Genomic DNA, 27,052 nt, shown 5'->3' with positions numbered 1-27,052 from the left:
ATATATTGAAAAAAATTTTCCACAATGTGCACACTGTAAGTATGAAATATAATATCAGTTCTAGTGTGGCTAAGACTTTAATTACTGCATGCTGAGTTTTACATGAAGTAAGCCTGAGCACCCTGCTGATTTTGTGGGGCATTGCTATAGTTCAGGTTTGAGCATTGCTGAGCAATGTTGCGTTCATCACGCTGTCCCCTCTTTAACAAATGGCAAAACACTCTGTCCCCTGGATAGGACATCAAGCGAAGGTTCTGCGTGTAAGAGTCAAAACTCAGACATGTAACCACATTTTACTTCTCCAAGTGGAGGAAGGTGCTAAAATAGCCTCTTAAAGTAGCTCATCCCATAGACCTCCTTGAAAGGTCGTGAATTACATCCCACCCCTTCCCAGTGAAATGGGTGTTAACATGGCAAAGTGTGCCATGTGAAAGAATCAATTAATGCAAAATAATGATTTGTATATTTCTACTACAAAAATCCCATTATTCACAATAACAAGATACAAATCACTTTTCATTTGTATAATTTTTCTATCAAAGTAGTTTTTGTTTGTTTGATTTTTTTTCTCATGTCCATCACCTACCTCAAATCTGTGACTCCAAGGAGGATGCGTAGGCAGTGAAGGAGGCCATACATTGGACCTTGGACTGATGCCTCCAGCAGACTCCGCCTAGCTACCTCCACCTGTTCCTCAAGCCGTGAGCTGAGGTCTCCCATCATCCACAGTGTGTTTGTCTCCACTGTGCAGGAGGGTTGACTCGGCAGCCCTGGAGCCGTCTGTTGGGCCAGGAGTAGAAGGGCGTAGGCTGCTGTCTCACAGTTGTAGGGCTTGCTACTGGTGGCCAGGTCCACTGCTGCTGTGTAGAGTGATTGCATCGATGCCTGATTCTGCATTTCATGTAATCAAAGTAAAATGAGGTTGCAACATAAAGACGCAATTGCAGTGTGATCTATTACAATAAAATGGCATTCAGATACATTCCTTTTTACTTAAAGGGACTGTACAGTACTGGTTGAGGTAGGGATTCATGTTTTGAACATTCCTAAGTGAGATAATGAAAAGCCTCTTATGAAATATGAAAGAGCATGTAATTTTAAGAAGGATTCAACGTTTATTTGATGAAAATTGGTTTTCAAATGGCTGAGATATCCAAAAGAGTGCTAAAATAAAAGGCGACATGCCCCAACTTTAATAGTATCTCTTTGTTTCACCTTGATTTTGGATATCTCAGCCATTTCAAAACCGATTTTCATCGAATAAACATATGATACCCCTTAGAACTGCATGCTCTTTGACATCTCACAGAGTGGTTTCTGAATATCTCACAAAACGTTAAAAGCTAAATCTTCACCTCGACCAGAACTGTACACACTCATTAAATATTGTACCCTAGGAATAACACAATACTAGTAAAGCACATGCACAGTGTAACCCAGTACATTGCAGAAAATCACTGGGATGAAAGAACGGGTTTCAACAACCAATGCAGACAATGTGACTCCCTTCAGACCGGTTTACATGCAGTTTGACCCTTGTGTAAAGTCCACCTATATGTGAAAAATATTTTTCCTACTTCATTTGTATTATCTTTCACAGATTCGTTTGAAAGGGGTAAATTTTTTTTTTGCATTGGTATATGCCAATGCATTCAATCTAAACTTTACTCAAATGTTTTGACAGTCCAATCTTTGTATTGGATACATCAGCTGAAGGACAGTATTCACTGCATCCATCTCAATATCATTTTCAATATCAATATCTCTTGAATGGCAACAGTTCTTTCTCTCGAGTCCTGTCAGTTTCCATCAGACTTTACCCTACCTGGTGTGGGGTATCGTGACAGTACATGTGTGAATACTCATATATAAAACACAATTTTTTCATTTTATCACAAAACTATACTGCCCCAACTTTTCCTCTTTTTTAAAAAAGTTTCAATGAATTTTTACCTTTTTTTTTTCAAACAGAATTTTGCTAATTGAAGACTTAGTTATTTGTCAGGTGCGGTCAGGTTCACTCTAACCTTCAAAAAAAGATATGTTTGGGACAGACTGCTAACACCAAGACATTTGGTTTACCTTCAATCCCAAGACATCTTGTGGTAGACCACAAAGCATCTTAAAGGCCATGTCTCTGTTGCTCTCATAGTTGTCTCTCAGCATTGCAAACATCAGCGCTACCCGTTCCTTGCTCCATATGGAAGAGATCTCAAAGATCCCTGTGGATATAATCATAGAGACATAAAACAGCCAGAGTATCAGCTTGCTGCTTTCTTCTACACAACAGCCTACATATATGTATGTTTGTAGAGAGGCATACATACATATAGACACAGTGTATTTATATTTTGTGAATGTTTTTGAAATTTTGAGAAATTTACAGCATTTATGCAATGAGAAACCTTTTGAAAGATAACAAAAACCTTGACAATATGTAATTACCATTAAACTATATGAATACATTGCTTTCACATGAGACTTTCCAACATATATTTGAGTGATTTAAGCGATTATGACATGATATTGTACACAAATTTTGTAAAAATTTAAAAATTTAGTGATAGTACTCATACCTGATAATTCATTACTTTAATCAGGCACAAAAGCAACAATTTCATTATTATCAAGGTGGGCATTCTATTTAATAATCCTTTCTTCCATCAAATAAAGAGATCATATAATTGAATGGCCTCTCATCAGCAGAGACACTTAACTATGTCATAATGCATCAAATACAGTAATCAAACTGTATTCTGCATTTAAAAAAATGCTTCCAAGATAATATGAACAAATGATGAAAGTATATTGTAATGTCACATTTCATTCAAATCAAATTCATACTCCTTTGCTGTCTACGGTAGCAATCCTTCTTTGAAAGCCTTCCAAGTTTCCATCAAAAGTTGTGAGAAGTCGACATTGTCAGAATGACGCAAGCAAACCTTCACCTCATATTGTCAATGTCAATTAACTATGATAAACCAAAATACTGTTTGAATCTCCTATCAAAATGTCTTCATGGTGGACATCTCCTGGCTACCTTGAGATACGACTGGCAAAAGATCGAGAAGTTCAAGATCGCGAAGTCCCTAGTTGATGTGGGAAGTTTTGCGAGAAGTTTGGGGGTAAGTTTCGCGGGAAGTTTGCGGTCACACTGGCAAAACTTCGAGATCTTAAAGATCGCGATCTTAAACTTCTCGATCTTTTGCCAGTCTGACCGCGCCTACAGATGAGGTGACTATCTCGTTACACCATGAGGTGACTCTATGGTGTCTACCAAAGGAGCCATTCATTTCAACTGCAGTCAGCTTATTTCTGTTTGAGACCCCTGAGGAGGTTCTACTAGGTGTTTCAAAAAACATTTCCCACTTTTGATTCTTAATAATTTCTTAAAGTCTATATCAGATAACACTGTCATTGATATGAGTGATAGCTGAATACTGTACAATTTGGTTGAAGGTGATTTAAATATGAATGCATAAATCAGTTTCATGAAATCCATGATTAATTTCACGGTTAGGTTCCAGATTTTGCTCTATTTTCAACCCTCTGTACAAATTTCACTTTGCACAGGGGTCAATGGGTGTGTATGGGAGTGTGTGGTTAACACCCTGACAATGATCCTGAACAATGGCCAGGGTTTGAATGCTTCATTATTTATTCATGAGAAGTTCCACTATCACAACTAGTCTTTATTCAGCCTCTGGCAGTATCTGTGTAATGTCAAACACCTGCTGATACTGTCTTTGAGTCGCGACAGTGCTCTCCCTACTTCTGAAAAATGAAATTACAATGAATACCTTCTATTCTATCGTAAACATGGACCCCGTTTACAGTGCGAGGCTCGACCGCGGCTCGGCCGCGGCCGTGCCCAGCCCCGCTTCAGTGTAAACGCGCAAAAGGCCAAATGCAAGGCCCAAATTGGCCTCGCATTTGGCCTCGCTCTGGAGGTGGTCTCGGCCGCGGCCGAGCCCGGCCTTTTCTTGGTGTAAACGCAAACTGGGCCAAATGCGCAGCCAATTGCGCGGCCAATTTTAGTCTGACTTCCAAACCCTCTGCCTGTATCTTTCGCTATTCAGGATATTAACCCCCTCAACGTCGAAAACTAGTATAGTTTAAGGTGGTTTTGTCTTGCAAAGGATTCTTTCCTTCGGCAAAGGCCTTTGCCCGAACGACGGAATTCATTTGGCAAAGGGTCTGAAAACCAGACAATACCAAATTGCATTTGTTTTCAAGCAGAGCGCCACTACGACAAAATAATAAAAGGTTTGAATCAAAAGTGCGGCTGAGCCCAGCAGTGTAAACGGAAAAAATTGCGAGGCTCGGCCGCAGCTCGGCCGCGGCCAAGCCCGGCCCCGCACTGTAAACGGGGTCATGGTGACAGGAAGCAAAGAAAATCAATTACAGTATACACTTGTGTATATGGAGCCTTAAACAAATCTACTGTGAAACAAATCGCCCCAATGATAAATGCTGCTGAACTCTTTACCAAAAAGATCTCTTTTTATCGAAAAAGCGAAAAATTTTGTCAGACTATTTTATTAGTGCCCAGATTGTACACACGCATGCTCAGGATAGCCCGTAATGTGTCATGGAGTGGACAGTTGTATTGAAATGAGGAACTTTAGATCATTCACGCTTATTTGTATCCCAAATTTAGTGATATGTGAAGCAAAATTTGAAAATGATTGCCAGCTGGAATGAAATGTGGTGTTTGCAAGCACATGGAAACATGTGCTTACTTTTTCCATGTGCATGCATTTTACCCTTTACCGTGCATGAATCCAGACTACCAGTGCCCAGGGCAATCCACATGAATTATTGATTAAGCATTCATGAGCCAGGGAGGGCAAGACTGACGCCTAGTCAACAGGTGGTTCAGGCATGTCCATTGTTCAGGGCCATTGTCAGCACACACTCACATACACATCATTGGTTTCTGTGTAAAGTTCATTTTTGTACAGAGGGTTAAAATTTGACCAAAATCTGAAACATTACTTCAAAATCAATCTTAGATTTAATGAAACTGATTTATGCGTTCACATTCAAATTACCTCCAACAAAATTGTACACTATTCAGCTATCACTCATATCTACGACAGTTTTATCGGATGAACAGTTTCAGAATTATTAATGATCAAAAGTGAGAAATGTTTTTTGAAATACCTAGTACCAATCAGGGCTAATAATTGCAAGACACTGAGTTTGCAAATGCCAATCACTTTGTAACCCACAAAGCTCTCATGTCACTTCATGATTTTTCCAATGTTATCCTGTTCTCTATGTTAACTCAAGAGATAACATGAAGGTTATCAACGCACTCACCTTTAGTTGAATCAGAGAATGTGTTTGTCACTGCCGTAAGAAAATGTAAAGAAGTTGCCCGCCGGGCATACCCAAATCCAGGAGCAAGTCCATGGAAGGCGATGCTGCACAGCCACTGAAGAAAATTCTGTGGAGAAAGACAAAGAGGAATGCTTGTTTCACGTATGCCCACATTTCCATTTACTGACATTGAAGACAACATGATTTTGGATGGAATTTCTTCACACCAGCTTTTGGAGGCCATTTGACATTTGAATTATACTGCAGCTTCTTAACATGGCATGAATATGCACTACTGAAATGGAAGAACATAATTTGATATTTACATTACTATGCATATATCATGTAAAATTTTGCACAGCCACTGAAGAAAATTCTGTGCAGAAAGACAAAGAGGAATGCTTGTTTCCTGTATGCCCACATTTCCATTTACTGACATTGAAGACAACATGATTTTGGATGGAATTTCTTCACACCAGCTTTTGGAGGCCATTTGACATTTGAATTATACTGCAGCTTCTTAACATGGTATGAATATGCACTACTGAAAAGGAAAAACATAATTTGATATTCACATTACTACGCATATATCATGTAAAATTTCATTAGCCTTTGCTTTTATATCTCTTCAATCTCCAAAACACCTGATTGATTTTTCAAGATGAATGGTGCACATCATTATCTACAGTAACACACACCTTGACGACAAAATAACTGTACTGCAAAACTTGCATGATGAACAGAAACTCATTTGTCAAAGAATGGTTCTGCCCCAAGCATTTATTTTGACACACTTCACAGTCTATACTTTACCTGATATTGAACCTTCATGTCTGTCGAGTTGCTCTTGTCAGACAAGCTTGATTTTGCCTTACTGCTGTTCTTCAAAAGTATTCTTCCGCTCTCCCTGAGGCGTAAAAGAAGCTGAAAACAAAGCAAAAAACAACTTTTGACATTCCCGTAAGAGAAAACCAATACAAATGTGAGAAAAGGTGGATACCAACAAGTCTATGAGTATATTTGATTTTAGTTGAGTTTCAAGACTTTATTATGCAACATTCAGATCACAGATGCTTGTAAAATTGACTGAGGTGGAATTTCCTTCTCATCTCAAAATTATGCTCTTGATAAACTTGACAAAGACATATTTTTTTTAAAATCCAGTAGTTGCCACGTCCCTAGGAAGTCCTGATAGTATCATTTCGTACAACAGCATGACATGACAGATTAAACCTGCTGCACATCAGTTAGATGTAAGGACTCTTTATACAGTGTGATATATTTATTACACAGAGCTTACTTCAAATCAAATTGAAGTTAAGCTGACCTTGTTAGAAAACCCCTAGGATCCTATGTGAACATAACTCAATTAGCTAGAAGTTATAAGCAAAGCTCCTAACTACAAAAAAAATATTAGGTTTATAGGTCATGAATAACTGCACTCCTCACAAAGCAGCAGTGAGCAGGCCTAAGTGAATGTAGGTATCAACAAGCTTGTGGTGAAGTTTGACCCTCTGAGCACTAAATCACTTCCAGTATAAGAACACATCAAATTATTTGCACACCATTTCCACAGATGTTTTACGCAAACACTCACTATTCATTAAACGGGGTCAAAGCATGTGATGCACTCTACTCGCAGATTTTACCACTGAGTGCAGCTTGTTGTTCGATAATTATGAGTCCTACACGTATCATCCATGATAAGCACCATGTGAAGGTAACCTGTAGCTGGCACCAATTCTACCTTTCATAGATGACATGTTGCCAGTTTGAACATGGCCATACTTCATTCTACAGAGAAATACAAAGCGAAACAAACTGTCCATATGACATGCATGGGGAGCTTGGGCGATTTTAATTGAAATTCAACAAGTTTTATCTACCTTCTTGATGTGAGTGACAAGCTGCTGTCTGAAGGATGGAGACGGGTTGCTGAGATTAAAGGGAATGCTGATGGTGAGGAGGTCAAGCTCCGTTGGTATCACGCCCTCTGTGGTTTTGTTGGAGTCACATAGCAGACCAATGGCATCCAAGCGGATCTACATTACGACATGAGTGTGGAATGAAGCATGAATTTATTTTGACTTCATGAAGAAATTTGTTTGTTTGTTTGTTTTTACTTTTCCACGTGGATATGATGTGGCAGGGTTCAACATTGCTATTAAAAAAAATTGAAAAACGGTGGAACGTCACACAACTAAGAAAAAAAAAAATAGCACTGCAGGTATCTGAGATGTACCTGATAGACTTCATGGAGTCCAGTCATGATTGAGGGAAGTCACAGTGACAATTTGACAGTATAACAATATGTAGACTGTCTCAGCAGAGTTACTACTGTTTGTGGTATGAATTTAGTGATCCCATCTAGCTTCTATAGAATTTGACATCATTTGCACATCTCACTGACCTTTGACCCCAAAGGCTGGAATTCATGAAACATGATTTGGCCTGCATGTCTAAAACTGACTCTGAGACAAGAAATTGCACATGAATGCCTTGCTTATGTGTCAGACAGCAAGTGGTTTATTCACATATCAGGTTGGTTCTGATAAAGCACTTGTACACAAGGTCTATTCGTCAGATGAACTTGGAAAGAAAATGACTTTGGGGACCACAAGGATTGAGATGTTGGTAGCGGTGTTTGGTACTGTACTGTGGTGATAAATCATGATAGGTGATTATAATAATGCTTTGGGAATAGAAGTAACAGAAGGCAAACAGAGTGGGCACATATCTGCTGTGGTGGCAATGTGGTGTTGAGTTAAATCTTGCAATGCACAATTCTACAAGTTAGCATACGAGTATCAAACTATGCAAATACAATAGTATACCTGGTTAACCGAGTGGCAGATAGCTCGCTGGAGGAGCGACACCGGCACCAGACCCTTCCATAGCATCTCTCCTCCTGACACTCCTCCCTCCCCGAGCCTGCAGTCGCTGGTAGCAATCCTCACATTACTGCTGCTAGGAAGAAGCCCCAATACCCTGGCCGTCTTGAGGCAGGAGAGGAGTGCCCCAAGCTTCCCCGCATCCGGGACCTTGGAGTTCGTTCTACGTTCTTCCCCTGGAGCAGTCCCACTTTCCACATTTATGTTGTTTGTGCTTGGGAAAGCGTGACCGCTTAAGTGCTTGATAATGAATACCAGGCTCTCGGGGCTACTTTTTAATAGTTTGGGAATGAGATACTAGAGGAGAAGAAATAAGGGGAGATGAGGAAGGGGAAAGAGAGAGTGAGAGAGATAAGATGATATTTTCCTTGACAAATCAAAAAATGCATCATTCTCTCTTTCATTCAAACAAGTGGCCACAAACTCTTAATAACAAGAATTAATACAAATTAAGCAACATTTATCAATAAAGACAGAATGCAATTAAATACATATCAAATTACAAGTGCTTACATAAAGAAAGAAATCATTAAGTTAGTAAAGACCATGTAACTATGATTTTGATATGCTGGGATATGAATCATATATCTGAAGCAGATACAGCCTGATGTTTGTCTAAGCAAGTAGTTAGAAAAAAATGCTACCTGGGCTCTTTCCTATTCACAAAATATTCCTTCTTGAACAGCACTTTATCTTTTCTCTGTAATACACATACTATGACATCCAGGCATCACAGGATGTATACCCATTTTTGACGGTGTTTCAAATTTCACTGGGAATATCTAAACCAACTGTCAAGTCAAGTCCTGCTTCCTCCTTTAGAAACTGCATTACTATTATCATTTTTCTTTGTATTTTTGTATTTCGTGTGTGTAAACTTATACCTACAAGCATGCTATATTCAATACATTGTACAGACACACACAGCCAGAAGGCACAAGTAAGTTCTGTGCCATTTCAGATGGCCTGCAGGATATTAGCACACTCACATCAATGATAAAACCCTTCTGTTTGTCTGGTTTGGTTTGGTCACTTAACTCCTGCAGAATAGGAACCACCCAAGTTGTCTGCCACTCCAGAAGAGAGTCACCATCACCCCTTTGTAGTGTTCTCTTGTGTTGGGTAAAGAGTTTCTCAATGACTTCACAAGCCTTAAAAGCAAGCAGATGAAAATGAGAAAGAATACAACATTATACTTATGTTACAGAATATGCAAAATTAAGACAAGTTAAAAGTTCAGTCTCCCTGTCTTGATACAAGGTATGAGGTCATAAACCTATTAATCATGTTTTGAGTTCAGAATTGCTGACACAAATCTAAAACATGGGGAAGGCCAAGTTAGAATTCAGAGAACAACATTCTTTACTTTACATTTGCTTTCCACAGAGTTTGTTGGTCCTGTTGGTAGTTCTGTTTGTGTGTTTTTTTTCTTTAATAGATAAAGGACACAGACCTCATAACAAATAAAAAATTTCAAGCAGAACTCAATCAATGGAAGCATTTTTTGTGTCATGAATGAAGAGGAGATCCAACATGGCAATATTAATTTGACATGTTACTCTCTTTTTTTTTTTCTCCCCCTCCAAACGTGTGTCTCCTGTTTAAGGTGTATTTGCTCCAGCTTAAATTTAGCTTTCTCCCACCAAACTTTTTTTTTTGGTCATATGTGTTCAAAAATAAGGCTGGAGATGGCAACAGAGAATATCTTTAACCGTAGAGCTGGACGCCAGAGGCAAGGAACGCCATGCTTCACTCTAGTGATGTGCGCATAGCGTACATGATATTGTGTAAAGTTTTGTGTGATTAGAGTCTCCAGTTTGCTTGGGTCCAGGCAGGCAAATCTCCTGTTTAAGAGAAGCTAGGGGCTGGAGTCTCTGTTATGTTCAAAATATGACTGATGGTGTAGTAACATTTTTATTAGGTGACTCTTTTTCCCCACTTGTTTTAGTGAATTGCACACCAGAAAATTATTTATCATGCTGATACTATGCTAGGTTTGACTCACATGTGTGGCCATGGTGTGTTCTCCCATCACATCCAAGAGCTGGGCCAGTAATCCTGGGTACAGGGCTGCCACATGTTGTGCTCCCACAGCCTCCGCCAGACATCCAAGAGGGGCGTACTTGCCCCTAGTGTGCCGATCAGTGGCCACAAGCCGTGCAAGGGTGTTCAAGAGGAAGGGGTCCAGATGGGGTGCTGCTGTTAACGTAGGGGATAAAGATCATAATGTCACAAACAACAAGCTTCAGTATCTCAGTATCTCAATATCTTGTTAAAAGAAAGAAAGAAAATTAATTGCAACATGAGCTTCAAGAGTTTGCTGACATTTCCCAATTTAACCCACTGGAGACGAGCTGATTTTGCTAAAACACACATTTCTCATGGACACCAGCCCCGAGTATACCCGGGACTGGTCTTCAACTGATTAATAGCTGACAGAGAAGAATACATTGTTTTTTTAAAGGCGTATTGCATGACTCTATCAATGCCTAAAGAGGCAACCTTCTTCTGCCCCATCAGTTTTGCATTGGTAAATATTGAGTGCTTCCTACAAGAATTTTGCGAAGAATTTCTGTGAAAGTAACACAACTCTACCAGCTGCAACCGATATGTTAAAATCCATTTCAATCCCAAAATAATGACAAACCAGTTTTTAAAATACATTTCCACACATTATTGTGATTTAGATGGAGTAGAATATGAGGCAATGATTGCATAAAATAATTCCCATACACATAGTTTGGCTAAGGGCAACGTAGAAGTGCATTTGGCAATCAAAGGAATGTGTTGTCTCAATGCATACAATGAATGGAGCAGAACTGAGTTCCATGGAACACAGAAAATTCAACTAGGAATTACAATCTATCAAGATATCAAATCTAAAAGTATTTTATGATCATGTTTCATTGTGTTGATTTTTTCTTTCATGATTCAATATCAAAGTTTTGTGTAACTCTTTAAGCTCAGCTGAAGTAAACAGTATCCCCATCTGTTGTTAAATAGAGAAAATGCGATTGTTTGTAATATCTGTTCGTATTTGCATCCACATTGATCAGATTAACAAGTGGAACAAATTATTGTTAGGATATTGAGGAGATGAAATCAAAGCTGTAATTGAATACAATGCAAAGATTGTACCAAGCCATGTGTGAGTACAGCTGTGTAGATTCATTCATGTGATTCTGTCAGCTCATTTCAGACTTACCTCCGTGTAAAGTTGAAATGTGCAGTTTCACCAAACCTTCAAAGATAGCCTTGGTCTGGTGTCTCAGGCCCTGAGATTGCAGCGAGATAAAGATGATTAAACATTTATATTCAGGCAAAGAAATTCATGATACTGTATACGCTATATATTTCGCGGGGGTTTTATTTTTGCGAATTTCGCGAGTCGGGAGCTATTCGCGAATTTAACAACACACGAAAATATTACCTTCCAAAATGAATCCCTTGCCTTGATGATACGAAAATTTCAGTACTAGTAGTAAACTGTACCATGTCATGGCTTACCGAACAGACCATATACTAGTACTGTACTGGCTAAGCTTGTTTACGTACATATAGCACGTCCACGTCTACTTACGAATACTGTAGAGAGCCAGTCCATTATCGCAAGGGGACCACTCATCAGAAATCTAGCGCGATGGACTTAACCACTTCAAAAATGTTGAATTCTAACTTACTAGTTAGCAGAGTTTGGTAAGTTTTTTTTCATGCAGTGTATAACTAGTATCATTCTTATTTGCTAGTAAGTTGAAAATTCACACTTTCTTTGCCACTTCATATTTTCTCTGGTCCCCCAATCGCGAATTTAACCACTAGCGAAAATGTGTGACAGCGGCAATTCGCGAAAATTTATGTACGCGAAAATTATAGCGTATACAGTACTTGATGAATAGGTGCACATGAAAATTGAAGATTGCATTGCAATACTAAATTCATTTATTTGGGTACAAACATGCATGAAACAAAAAAACAAACGAACAAACAGCTATATATCTTCGAGTAACTGATGGTTTTCAACAAGTAATGAGAGTCAGCATTGATAGGAGAGTGGCATATTGTTTGTGTGTTGATATGTCTACAATATCAACTAGGGACTAACCCTGTCCAAAAAGTATGCAGACTAATCCCTTAAAATGCCTTTCAATATATCCTAAACTTACCAGCAGTGGGGAGAACATAATAATGGTTATATTTTTCTTGAAACAAGCGAGTCTTTGCTTTTCTCCGAGCAATTGTTTTTCTTTTAAAGATTTGAATTACTGAATTACAATAATTGATCTTCTCAATGTTCTTCACTGCTACAGGTGTAGAATTCTGGAACTTACATCAACAGGGTGGTCCCAGTTGGTCGTGACATAGTCAAGTAGCTTTTGGGATATTGGAGAGTGGCCAGAGAGGGCCTGCTTTAGATGGGAGGACACATCATTGGCTGTAAGTGCCTCTACTGCCACAGTCACCCACTGGGACAGAGTTCTTGCAGCTGGGAGGGACCCACTGTCAGAGAGAAACATTGATTTGAGTTGGTTGAAGAGATTTGTGTTGCAATATATGATAATGAAGGACTACTACAAAACTGTAAAAGGGGATATTGTCACGTGACTAATTTTTCGCGCTTGCCCGGGTAAGAAGAGTTTCACATGTTTTTAATTCCACGGAGTCAAGACATCATGCACAGGAACATGTGGCGAGCAAAAATATTTGCGTGCTTTTATTTTCGCGTTAGTTTCTGGTTGCGCGAAATGCACGAAAATTTCAACACCGCGAAAATTTCCACTTTTACAGTAACCGAGGACTGACAACATGCATTTCAAGGGTCTACTGCATGAACAAGAAGAAAAAGACAAGGGAGTTAACTATTGACCCTGAACTCATTAGAGTTTGCCTCACAACTGATACGTAGATTGTGCTGATACCTGCTGATACGTAGATGTTAAGATATAGACTCACTGCAAAGATCAGGAAATTTCAGACCTTGACATATGTTCACAGAAAGAAAAAGAAGACACTTCTCTCAGTTCCTGGTGATGCATGCTTACTAGTATGCTACCCGAAAAACAAATGTTACTATCATACTGCTTGCATATGCACAACATATAGGTGTGCATGTGCACATATAGTAGGCTAGGCACTTGTGTGCATCTGCTACCTGCCCATGCTGCATGTGCACACACCGCTGTCACAATTTGTACTCAGGTAACCAGAGGGAGATATTTTAGCTGGTTGCATCATTTCCAACTTTCTTTTTACCCACACACACACACACACACACACACACACACACACACACACACACACGCACACACACACATAATCATAAAATACTTAGCATCTGCAGTAGTTATCTCTGTCTGATCTGAATCAGTTATTTTGACAACTATCACACTCACCCATGACTAAGAGTATAAATCTCTGGGAAGAGAACATCAAGCAGCAAAGTTCTCCCATCTGTCCCAAGATCTTGCAGGAGATCCCCTGGATCTAGCATGACCAGGAAGCCATGGCAGATGTAGAGACGGGACAGAGCAGGAGAGCTGGCATAGACATCTACGGATGACAGGAGCCCCTGGAGTCTTACGAAACGATCGGATGCGTTGGTGGAAATGTGTTCTATGTGGTGTGGGTACAAGCTGGATGAAATCTAGCAAATCATGTAAAGGAGGGGTGAAAAGAAGGAGATTGTAAATAATTTCACATTGGCATAACAAGAGTAGGAAGCTTTGTTCACTACAAAATGTCCAAATAAAATTGTTATGTCGCAGGTAGCTATCAGAGCAAAAAACAAGTTTTCCAAAATTATCTCTCCGTCATTCTGTCTAGTCTGAATACTCATTGATGAGCTATCCACTAGTTAACCTGCCTCTATCAACTAAGTATCTTTGATTAGAATTCCTCAAGCATTCATTTTGTTAAGGTGGGAAGCGAATGGAAAATCAAACTCAAGATTTTGAAATAGAATGAGTGAGATGCATCGAGTTTGACCTACTTCACTATTAAATCAGGTTCATTTGGGACTAATTGAATGATGGTGCTATTGGAGTATTGATGCTAAAAACCAACTTTCTAACATACTCAGGTTATATATTAGTTAATCAATATACTTGAAAATATTAGTAGAATCAACCTACCTGCATCATCTGTGTTATCAATAAGCATATAAGACAGGTTTAATAAAAGCCATTAAAAAGTAAAGGCATGGTGGCATGAAAAGAACAGTCAAACTCTAAAGCCAACGGAGCCATATAGTTGCCTCAGAACACCTCAGTAAAGCATTCTTTTGTGCATTATAAAATCTTTCAACAGCTGGATACTCTAGCATATGATAGGTGGCTCTCTGTGTATGTGTAAATGGTTGATTGTCCTTGAATACCGCACTGTAATGACCTAAATGAGTGGCCCACTGCAGGAAATAGTGACTTATGAGCATAGCACAGCACTCTGAGAAAGTGCTGGTTGTTGTTTTGTTTTTGTTTTTGTTTTCCTCTCTCCCTACAGACACAATCATTTACAATGAATATCATCCAGATTACGCTTTATCAGCTAGATGGATGACATCCAACTTCTCACATCATGTGCAAGCAGGAATCAATTCCTTTGAACTACATCCACTGGAAAAAAAAAATTATTTAGTCTCTTGACATTACACATCCTGATGGCCAAATTCCTGGTGGGATGCACTTGGATTGATATATAACCCATTGCCCACAGTAAAACCAGGCTGGTCCTGTATGAGTCTACTGGACATTTCAGAATCTTTCAGGGGGAACAAGTCAACTCACCAACTCTACTCTCTCCAGTGGACGGCTCAACACCTTGACTATGAGAGCAAAGAGCATGCCAGCAGCAGCTTGGCAGTCAGCCAGAAATGTGTCTGCAGATCAGCATACCACACAGGAAACAAACACAAATTTTTCAAACACATCACTCAAACAGGTCCAGAAAATATGTTTCCTTGACACTTTGGTTTTATAGTATAGTTCGAAACAATAAAATAAAGGTTTATTATTGGAGAAAGATGACTTCACAGCTCATAGGTATTATGAGAATTGCTATCATGAATCAATCCATCCAGTAGTTATAATATTCTGCATCATCATCATCAATAAAGACACTGGTTAATGCATAACATGTATTTGTGACTATGAGTTCCAACAAAACAGAAATCCTTGCTCAACTCACCAGTCTTCAAGATAGCAGTCAGCAACCTCAGGATCTGTTCCAGGGGTGCAGTGACTGAGTCTGACTGCAAGCCCATCCTTTCCTGCAGGACCCCATAAGATTTCTGGATGACAGTCATACTAGTTTTCACCAAGGACAAACACTGGTTCATGGCTTGTGTCTGGCCTACCGCACTGCCCTGTGATCTATTCCCAACAGATTTCCAGACAAATGATAAATAAAACATAGCTCAGCACTGGTGACAGTAAACTGATAACAATCAAAATAACCACAATGAAACCACTCTTCTCGCTAGGTAAAATCATATTTGCAATCATAACAGCAACTACAACATTTCAGATTGTATAAGAAATGATAAAGACAAAATAATTTTTTTTTTTGGACTGATAAGTCCATTTGTTCTGTTTTTCTGTATTAGTCTGTTACATCTGAAAGATATAAATTGCTCATATTTCTTTTTAAATATGACAGAAAAATACAGAAAATGGAACAATGAATCATGGAAACAATAAATTCTTACCTAGTATGCTGCAAGAGGGTACTCAAGGACTCCTCTGTGAATGACAGAACTGAAGGAAAAAGAGTTTTTGACAAATCTTATTTTGTATACACATAACATACTTGAATTAAGTTGATTTGAAGAGAGAGATCAGCACATGATAAGCACACACTTAGTAAATAATAGAAAACTACATGGTAGATTGAATATCAGTAAATCCTCTAGTGTGATGAAATGTCAACATTATACTTGTCATCTTGGCCACATGACTGAAGAAGACATTACTTCACTATCACTCCTACTTTCATTTACTTTTTCATTTTTGAGTGTACAAAATATCAAACAAAGAGTACTAGAGGGCTTGAAGATTGATTTAACTTGGAAACAACAATCCTCTTGTGCCCCTCAATGATAAATCATTCCTCAATGATAAATCATTGCCTAAACCATAATCTATCATTCCACAGACTGTAACATTATTTTCCATTGCTGGTTTAAAGGTACCTTAATAGGTTGATACCATTAAAGGACAGGTTCACCTTAATAGACATGTAGATTGAGTGACTACAACAATATTAGTAGAACACATCAGTGAGAGTTTGAAGAAAATCGGACAATGCGTTCAAAAGTTATGAATTTTTGAAGTTTCTGCTCAGTCAAGGCTGGATGAGAAGACTACTATAGCTTGTGATGTCACATGTGTACAACGATATAAAGAAAGAATAAAGAAAATTCAACATATTCTGACTTTTCTCGCATAACAAAAGAACACTTAACTTCTCTCTTTCAGAAGGCAGGGGAATAATATTACCCTTATCATATGTCAGTAACAAGTCGAAGAAATGTACCCTTTATTCAAAAAGTGAAGATTTGTGAAATTCTCTTTTTATTTTCTTTACATCTTTGTACGCATATGACATCACAAGCTATAGTAGTCTTCTCATCCAGCCTTGACTGAGCAGAAACTTCAAAAATTCATAACTTTTGAACGGATTGTCCGATTTTCCCCAAACTTTCACTAATGTGTTCTACTAATATTGTTGCATTCAGTCAGTCCACATGTCTATGAAGGTGAACTTGTCCTTTAACCTTTATCACCTGAGAGAGAAATGATCCTTGAAACTCACAGTGCACTGGCTCTGGGGAGCAACTGACATTTTTTCCCCCTCCAAAAGCATTTTCATACAATGTGACTGGGATGTACAACTTCTGCATTGGGTATAAATGGCCTGTATCTATGGAAGTGTACGTTGATCCTGAATGCTGCTAAATCGTAAGTACATTTGTTTATACCACAAACAAATTCTATGAATATTGGGGACTACTAGAGTCTCTTTTAACTCTTCAACCAAGATTCAAACACTTACTTGATGTGACATGTATTTTCACACACTCCTCCCCAAGAGGAAAGTTTTCCAGGTGAGATGCCACCACAGCAATGACATGCTGCATCGCCGCTCGGTCTGAGGTGGATGCTGTGGACATGACACAGTCTCCGAAAAGAGAAGCCAACTTTTTCAGGACATCATAAGAGAAAGTTTGTGGAATGCCTTGGATGATACTGTAACAACAAAACATTTTTTAATGAAAATTTCAACAAAATATGCAAAATATCTTGTTGGTAAATGTGACAGTAGGTTAGTATCATTCAAGCTGTTTCAATCTTTTCATTTTCTTGTAATTCTTTGAAAATGAGTTATTTCATCTGTAAGAGAACTTTTGAATGTGGTAGAATTCACCCCTGAGTAATGCAAAGTTGCATTGAACACATTATTTTTTAGACTATGACCTATACGCACACATGAATAAATCCATTAAAGTATGCTTGAATGAATAGAAGAAATCGAATACATTCAGAATGAAAAGATAGATGACTTCGGTAGTCGGTTGTAATTGTTTGAGCGATGATAAATCTTTCCAGACTGCATTGTAATTCATTCATCTTTATCACACACACACACACACAAAAAAAAAACTATATTTCTGCTTTTCCAAGTTTGACATAAATACCATGAGACACATAAAAGAATTCATGCCACCAAACAAACTGGCTAAAAAGGCTTACCTGGCAATGGCTCTGCAAGCCATTCCCTTGGGATCAACAACCATGTGTAGTCTTGTGAGGAAGTCAAACAGTAATTCCCTCTCTTCCGTACTAACTGCCTTCCATTCCAGTTTCCTGACTTGCACTCCAAACTAAAACAGAAATGGTAGGGAAGGAGGGAGAAAGTAAAGACAGAGAGAGAAAAAGAGCAGGACGGAAAGGACAGGAGACAGGAAAAAGATCCAATGAAAAAAAAAAGAAGAAACAGTTATATGTGTTTCCTCTACCACTATTTATAAGATTCTGACAATACAGGGTAATTTCTTCATTCATTTTCACCTCATCATGGGCTCTTTTATTATACATTATACTCATCAGGGTTCGACCCTAGCTTCTTGGTCTGGTGACTCATTTGGGCTGCTAAAATCTTTAGATCTGAATTTCTGGCCGCCTGAAAAGAGATATGTAGTGCCCGCCCCCCAAAACAACAACAACAACAACAACAACAACAACAACAACAACAACAACAACAACAACAACAACAACAACAACAACAACAACAACAACAACAACAACAACAACAACAACAACAACAACAACAACAAACAACAACAACAGCAGCAGCAACAACAACAACAACAACAACAACAACAACAACAACAACAACAAGCAGCAAAAGTAACAATCCATTTTCAATCTTTGATAGTTGACTGATGGGCCACCAAAAGATAAATTTGGTACCTATTACGTTATGTATGTCGAGCCCTGCTAACACACAAAAGTGCTGCTTGAACAGAATATATGGGTAAGTATGTGTAACTACTGTGAAAGAGCAAGTCACTGCAAGTACCCATCATGAGTAATATCTTCAGTCTGTAGCCTACATTTCATGCCTGTATACTACGTGCCGTGGATAGATCTTAACTATATGAATGCACTGATGTATTGACTAACAATACTCTTGCTAACTCTAAGACCCTCAAAATAGGTGGTTCAGTATATACACATTAGTACAGAGTAACTGCAACTTTTGTGTCCACAAAAACAGTCTGATTCCACACGAGTTCCTCATTTGTATTCTTCAGTAAAGCAGAAGATCACGTTACAGGGTTCGGGATGTTTCTATATTTTAGAGTCTTAGAATAACAGGTCACTTTTAGTTCCAACTGAGTCCCAAGCACTGTGTGGTCCAACTGCTCACAACTGTAATAACCAGAACTCAGCTTGCACTGAACTATCTCAACATATGATGACACAGAGACCATCATTTTATATCAAATTGATGGGGTCATGGGTACCCATATATTTTGCCTTGTTTTTGCTTGTTTTTCTATAATAAACTCGCTAGAACTCAGGGGTGCTGTCACTGCAAAGTTTCTGACATCTATTACTGAGCACAGCATGGTATCACAAGAACAGGATGAGTGACTGATGACACTTAATACCATGCATCCTGCCATATGAAGTGAATACTGATAATTTCAATTCATAATTTTCAGGGTCGGCTGCCACTGTGTCCATTCCAAAATTGATTAAACAGACAGCAATCCTTCATTTTTTTTTAAATGATCCCCCGAAATGAGAAACACTATTAAACTAACTGAATTCAATCATTGTCATTGCCATCACATGAAAGCACATCATATTTCTAGCAATCCACAAACAAGTAACTGAGGGCACTATAGTCATAACTATAAGAGTGCAGTAACACTTGCACGAATAAAGGATCCTCAAAGGATCAAAGGATCAAAGGATCAAAGGATCCTCCCCCTACTCGAGTTCAAGTTAACATTTTGTGGTATAAGAAAGCAGACAATACAAATCAAAGCATTTTTTCATTTCTTCCATCAGGCAGCACCATTGTAATTTTCCCTGTTAACAGTTGGATATTCAGGTGTATAGGTAGATTTGTTCTCCACTTGTTTTATTATCCTATCAAGCACTAAATATATTCTACAAAACTCACCACTTTTATTTTTGAAACTTGCTGGCTGCTATGGCACTGCTCCAATTCATCCAGAAATGTTGCCCATTGTAATATGAAATCTACATCATCGTCATTACTTTGAAAATCTGGTGGGACATAAAGAAAAAAATTTGGTTATTTCAGAAGATACACATGTATACTGAAAGGTAATGCTTTTCACTTAATGTTCAAGTATGCATCTAAGCAAAGCAAATCACTGATGGAATTTATGCAGAATCATAATTACTCTTCTCATCTGAACAGAGGTAATGTGATTTTGCATAAGTCACCAAATGGGCAGGTGGCATTTAACAAGTGTAGCAATATCACATGTGATGAAAGTGATAAGACAAAAGTGTGGTTTACCACAAATCATATTCTTGGAATGCAATAATCTGGTCTTACTTACACTTGCACACTCCTTTCAGTATGAGCTTTATCATTCCTTCAAGTAGATTGCTGCATCTATACACTAAATACAGCTCACAAGAGTCATGCCACGAATGGAAATTTATGATTATTATCTGCTTCTTCATGTTACTCAGAATCCACTTGATCTATTCTGGGTCTAGGGCAACTACCCCCTGGGCGATTACCCCAGACCCTTCCCCTGATCCTAACCCTAATCCTAATCCTGAACCTAATCCTCACCCTAACCCAAACTCTGACCCTAAACCTAACCCTATCCCTAATCTTTACTCTAACCTTATCACTCACCAGTATTTGGGCGGGGGAGGGGGTAATTTCCCTGATATGTCTATTCTTTTTCGATTATATGCAAATTACACCACAATATGTTCACTGTCCCTTTGCCCTTCTCACACGAATGGCGGCAATGGAAGTCCATAAAAATCCCCTGGTATTTACAAAGTACACTTGTGGTTGCCAAGGGTAAATTCCTCTGTGCAATACAGCCCCAGAATTCTTCAGTAATATTAAATTTTCATATCCTTACAGCTAAAATACTCCTAACCTTTCCAGTAAATGTAAAGAAACATTTCATCAGAAATCAAGTTTTGGTCAGAGTTCTTTGACAATGTATTCTAACCATTGTTCTTAAAGGCATAATTTACCATTTGCAGATGAAACAAAATCCCCGCATTAGTGCTTCAAAATAGTTCTAAAATGTGAGTTAGGGATAGAAACAACCAATGTAAAAATTTGAATCAGTATAATCGACGTCAAGTATTGTTAAATATACAAAATGTGAACAATAGTTATAATAAAAATGTTTCCAGACTAAACCGTCTACAGTTATGATTTATTGAGAAAAAAATAGTGGTGTATATCTCCTTATATTTTAGGTTTTATTGCGAAAATGTTATACGGTAGGATTTTTGTGATACAACTGACCTACACTATGCATCAAATGAGATATCTTGAACATTTTTAAAATCACTGTTCCAAAAGGTAAACAGCTTTAAGCTTGTACAAAGATTCAGTAAAGCTGAATTTTGCAACAATGCTTTTCAGTGTCTGGCCCATAACACAGCAGATGGAAGCAGACTGTGTCTATAAATTATGATTTTTGTAGTACAACTGAATCATGATTTTTGTATTAGTGTAAATATTATGATCTGTTTTCACAGCCACTACACAGGAAGCAATGAATGATTGTAAGCAGGCAACAATGGAACTGATGGCTTTCAACTCCAACTGATTAGGCAATGATGGTAAAGTGTCTTGCCTAGGGTACAACCACTGACACCAGGGCACTCAAACCAGGGACCTTATGAATTATAGTCCATGGTCTTACCCACCGAGTCCCCCCCCCCCCCCCCCCCCCCCCCAAGCTTAAGCATCTTTCAGCTTTAAATCATGCGATCTGGTGCATACTAACTGTAATATGCTGTTACACTGTTGTCAAGAGGTTCAGTTAGCATGTACTGCCCTTCTACAAGCATCAATAAAATAACAAGACTCAAAGTGTATCAAGACTCAAATGGTTAATAAATTATATCTTCACTTATTTTTGTAATTACTGGTACCAGTTTCTAGGGGATATGCTAAGTTTACATATATGCAAAGCATCTGACAAGTTTCAAGAGAGACATATAAGATCCAGCTAGTTAACCCGTTAAGGACAGGCTGATTTTACTACAACACACATTTCCTATAGACACTTGCCCAAGTATACTTGGGACTCTTCCTCAACAGGTTAAGATATAAATGTCTTTTTTTTTTAGCTGCAAACAGCTCTTCATAGACCTTTTTTTAAGGCAGCAAATACAGCCACATATCTTTTCCATCAAGCCACACGTGTGTGGTTATAAAGTATCCATGGCCAGAGTTGCTGGACACAGCCATGTATGTGACTGTAGATGTATCAATAGCCCAAGAGGCCAGCTGGATAGAGCCACATTAACCCGTTCCTTATAGGAACCTGGTATACCAGGTTCCCAAAATGTAGACAAGAGTGGCTTAAATTCATGTTTATTTGTGCTATGCTAGCCAGAAAATTGGCTTTGATAGAAAGGTTAGAGTTTCTTTTATCAATATATCCCTTTTCTTTCAGGATGAAAGCTACATATAGGCAGTATTACTTGCCCTTTTCCAATATAGTTTGTGCTTATTTTGCTGTAAAACTTGTATGAAGATGACATGTACTTGTACATGTACATAGCAATCAAGGCCGAGCTCAGTAGATTTTCGCTGACCCCATTCGGGTGCCTCTTTTGTGTTGAATGAGAGTTTGTGAGCCCATCAGCTCACGCTCTATTCATACCTTGTGCCTGATTGATATTTTGCATTGTTTGATGGCACATGTTGAAAGGGGGAAACATGCAGTGATGTACCACTTGACTGCTTTTGTGAAGGTGGATTACCATCCTGTTAGTTCTAAGTCAATTTGCAAAAATGAATCTCGTTTGGAGGCATTGGAGGCTCTCAGAGAATTGTGGGAGGAGCGGGTTGTTATTAGCACACAATGCACTGTAGTCTACATCATATAAAAATTCTGACATTCTATAAATTTCTGGACAACTTGGTTTTCTTAAGATGGTTTCCACTTCATTTTCATTGTCTTTTCTCCTCGCTTTTGTAGGTCTTGTCACAAATGTTCCATCTGCTTAACTGCAAGTTTTCTCATTATCAAAGAAGAGCTTAGATCTACTTTCTAATCCTAACCCAAGGTCCCTGGTTTGGTCCATTCCAATTTCACAATTCCATCATCAGGGCATTACCACTGATCCTACTCAATCGATATTCCCCTAATCAATTAAAGAATAGAATTTTGATATTAATTCAATTCTAGTACCGGTACCTTTTGGTACATCCATCTCATAGGTATAATTTAAACAAACAATGAGAATGAAGAATGAGGGAAAAACATACAAAAATTAAGCTGTTTAGGTGTAGAATTAAATTATGAAAAAATGGACTTGTTTTCTTTGCTTTGCCATTCATGCAAGGTGGCATGTCATGATTTGACTGAAAGATCGGTCTGTATCTTGTCAGGGATATGTTCCATGGAGACTGCGTTTGGCTTCACGGGCTTCGAGCTATGGACAGACGACCGACGCGACGGATATCGGATTTTTCCGTCTAGTATGATGGGGGGTTGTGTTTCCGGACACTTAAGTTCGCGCGTGAAAACTTACCTATTTTACATAGAATATGCACCCTTCTTTACCTCAAAAAGACTTGATATAGACTCCTCATATACTCAGTTCGGGAAACCCACTCACAAGCGGGGCCCCTCCTTATAAGTAACCCGTCCCCCTTATAAGTAACCCCGTCCCCCTTATAAGTAACCCCCGGGGCACTCCTTATAAGGAGTCTCCACGCTTTTTTGCAATGCAACGCGAAAATGAAAGGACTGCGGCAATTCGCTTGATTATGTCCATAAAGCTTCACAAGTTTCCTAGTTACTCACGAAATTTGAGCAAAATCGGTTCGAGGCATCATATCTAAAATCATGGATTTAAATGCGATGTCAAACGACCCATGCGAATGCTGAAATGCGAGCGATTACTGGCGTGAGTGTCGCCAGGCGCGGCGGCTCCGTACTCAGTCGCCACGTCTGCACTCAAGCATTGCCGCGCCGCCGCGCCTGGCGACACTCACGCCAGTAATCGCTCGCATTTCAGCATTCGCATGGGTCGTTTGACATCGCATTTAAATCCATGATTTTAGATATGATGCCTCGAACCGATTTTGCTCAAATTTCGTGAGTAACTAGGAAACTTGTGAAGCTTTATGGACATAATCAAGCGAATTGCCGCAGTCCTTTCATTTTCGCGTTGCATTGCAAAAAAGCGTGGAGACTCCTTATAAGGGGTGCCCCAGGGGTTACTTATAAGGGGGACGTGGTTACTTATAAGGGGGACGGGTTACTTATAAGGAGGGGCCCCCCTTGTGAGTGGGTTTCCCGAACTGTACTACTACTAGACAGGATACTCTGAAAACGGCGTGAGAATTAACCTGCTAAATCGTTGGATTTTCCCCTTCAAAGTGACTCCATGTACGAATGTATCAAAGAGAGAGTTGTGCATGCGTTGATTTTGTACGGGAAATATATGGGGAGCGAGCGTGCACGGTGTTTACATTCTCGCCGTACGATCGACGCTATCGAACATTCAATCGAACTGGCCTAATGACATATGTGTGTATAAATAACTCGTAACACCTTGTGAGACTTTCACTACGTCATTTTCATTACAGACGCACTTACACGCACTTACAATACGCGTCCGGTCTCACAACCTGTCCGGTTCCACAACGCTTGGTGATAGCAGTAAATTTATGTGGTGTAAAGTTAAATTAGGTACATTTTTTGTCGATGTGGTGAAGGCCACGCCACATCCAGCCTCTCCTCCATCCATGTATGGATATAGTCTGGTCACACGCGTGAAGTGTGTTGTGGAATATCCAGCCATTCGGGCCATACAACCACCACACGTGCACGTGCGTGGCGTCTGGTCGGACTAGCTTCTCAGTTCGGCCTCGGCCTAGGTTCTACATGGGGAAGACCCAACCTCATTCATTACATATGGGACTGCGCCGAATACGCCTCGGTGAAAGACACTCAAAACAATGAGCCAGATCATTCCTAGAATCGTGAATCGTGTTTCTTATTCTTACCTCTACATCTCTGCTTGAAGTAGCTTAGTAGCAACTTGAGAGAATCCATGTTCTTTTAAAAAAAAAAGTAAGCTACCAATACAACGTTTACAGCGATCAGTGAGACACAGCTGTGGTTTGCCGACCTGAATATATGGTACGCCACTTGATACAAAGTGGAAACAAAGGAAAAAGCAAGTTGAAAAGAGCGAGAATACGGAAATTTCTGTACCGGTACGTCGGTAAATACATGTAAAGAGATGTGTGTGATGGGAGAAAGTGCATAGATATCCCAAAGATTTTGATGAATTCTTTGTGTCTATTGTGTCACCACTGTGGACAGGGACTTCAAATAATTTATGATATCACGCCGGAATGAAATTATACTGAGGAGCTTTAAGAATTTCACAAAATTTCTTTCTTTTTCTTTTAAATGAAAAAGGAAACATTTCTTCCACTTGTTTGACACTGAATTAGCAGAAGTTTTATCAGTATCATTACAATTCCCTCTAAAAGAGGATGGTCAAGCTTTTTTTTCATATTGATGTCACTAAGATGGCGATTTTTTTAAAGAAAGCTTTCATTTGTATATGATGTTCTGATGGACTGACATCGTAAATTTGTCACACTCCGTTTTCATCTGGATGGGGTGTTGATGCCTGCGACATCTGGGCTGCGACATGGGGGTAACTTATGACAAAAACAAGAAAAGAAAAAATAAAGTAATTTCTGAATAGATTAACTTTCCACAAACTTTCACTGACGTAATAATTTCATTTTCGGCATATATTTGTGTTTCACTCTTCTTTGTATGTGTGCTTATTTAGGCCTACTTTGAAAAATAATGTTGACTTTAATCCGTAGGGAATTAAAGAAAGATAACGTTTGACATTCACACAAATCTGACTCTCATATAGACTTCTTTTGTTAATGATCTTTTTCGTCTACACAGATTTTACTAATTTAGTGTGAAGTTTAAAGAAATAGCTCTTTAAGGCCCACAAAAGAGCTCAAGAAGATTTCATTTGGACCTACCAGGCCTACACTTTTAATAGTTATTCCTGCATGTTCTTTTCTTTGACTCAGTGCATCGTTTCTTTTACTTTGTGTAATCTTTCATGAAATTTCTATTTCACAACGCATTGGATACCTGAACGTGTCACATATGGGAAATTGTACCCGGTAATGTAATTGTACTCTGTAAAAAAAAAAATCGAGTGAAAATATTCACTCTTAAAGGAGTGCATACAAAAAAGAGTGAATTTAGAGTGAAATTGGAGTGAATTTTGAGTGAAAATGTTCATTTTTCACTCATTTTGGAGTGACCTCAGGGATCACTCGAAGATTTTGGAGTGATCCCTGAGGTCACTCTAAAACGAGTGGAAATGAACATTTTCACTCCAAATTCACTCTAAATTCTCTCTTTTTTGTATTCACTCCTTTAAAGGTATTAGCCCACATTTGCAAACCCACGAAAATCAAAACTGCATAAAACAGGTCCAATATGACTTCAAGTACAAGTTATAACAGTAACATACCTCACCTGTTGCTATTTGTCTATACCATTCGATAAAAGAGAGAAAATCGTTTTAAAATCAATTTTCAAACCGGGTCAACCCGACCCAAAATCGAATTACGAGCGCGGGCCAGCTACGTACATGTAACTTACACATGTATCGCATGCATGTAGTACGTACGTACACTGGACCGGAGCTAGCGAGCGTTATACGCATGCATACGGTGCATTTTCATTTATTTTTATGAAAGTAATGGACTAATTGGAACGAAATTTGCACAGGTGTTACTGCAATCATACCCAAACTCCATGCTAACTATGAGACCAATTGCTGCAGGTTTACAAATGTGGGCTAATACCTTTAAAGAGTGAATATTTTCACTCGATTTTTTTTAGAGAGATATATGATTGTGATGTTTCTTTCATTTCTTTTTGTCAGGGCCAGCGCAACTGTTGGGGGGGGGGGGGGGGGAGGGGGTTCCACTGGGGGCTCTGGGCCCCGTCTTATAAAGCCTACAATTATCAATCACAAGTCCCCAAATCAATCGCAACTTGCATTGCAGCTCTCAAA

General features: G+C 38.9%; 1 protein-coding gene across 1 annotated transcript in view; it reads right to left on the bottom strand.

Moving 5' to 3' along the window:
- Positions 1-25,088, bottom strand: part of LOC139730676 (tRNA (32-2'-O)-methyltransferase regulator THADA-like) — a 52,975-nt gene extending 27,887 nt beyond the window's left edge. The window contains exons 1-18 of the mRNA XM_071641533.1: positions 24,987-25,088; positions 19,905-20,011; positions 17,960-18,090; positions 17,288-17,455; positions 15,396-15,580; positions 14,996-15,087; positions 14,345-14,353; positions 13,607-13,857; positions 12,545-12,713; positions 11,422-11,491; positions 10,222-10,415; positions 9,206-9,367; positions 8,160-8,513; positions 7,212-7,367; positions 6,139-6,249; positions 5,326-5,452; positions 2,083-2,222; positions 587-891 (exon numbers count right to left, since the gene is read on the bottom strand). Of these exons, the coding sequence (XP_071497634.1) occupies positions 587-891; positions 2,083-2,222; positions 5,326-5,452; positions 6,139-6,249; positions 7,212-7,367; positions 8,160-8,513; positions 9,206-9,367; positions 10,222-10,415; positions 11,422-11,491; positions 12,545-12,713; positions 13,607-13,857; positions 14,345-14,353; positions 14,996-15,087; positions 15,396-15,580; positions 17,288-17,455; positions 17,960-18,090; positions 19,905-20,011; positions 24,987-25,035 (2,780 nt within the window). The 5' untranslated portion in view covers positions 25,036-25,088. The remainder of the gene's footprint in view (positions 1-586; positions 892-2,082; positions 2,223-5,325; positions 5,453-6,138; positions 6,250-7,211; positions 7,368-8,159; positions 8,514-9,205; positions 9,368-10,221; positions 10,416-11,421; positions 11,492-12,544; positions 12,714-13,606; positions 13,858-14,344; positions 14,354-14,995; positions 15,088-15,395; positions 15,581-17,287; positions 17,456-17,959; positions 18,091-19,904; positions 20,012-24,986) is intronic.
- Positions 25,089-27,052: the final 1,964 nt, after the last annotated feature.

The sequence above is a fragment of the Diadema antillarum genome, unplaced genomic scaffold (assembly GCF_040938485.1).
Source record: "Diadema antillarum isolate AM-2024a unplaced genomic scaffold, OU_Dant_1.0 seq00000326_RagTag, whole genome shotgun sequence".
Classification (NCBI taxonomy): Eukaryota; Metazoa; Echinodermata; class Echinoidea; order Diadematoida; family Diadematidae; genus Diadema; species Diadema antillarum.
Note: the sequence above shows the minus strand (reverse complement) of the source record. Positions and strands in the feature narration are given on the sequence as shown.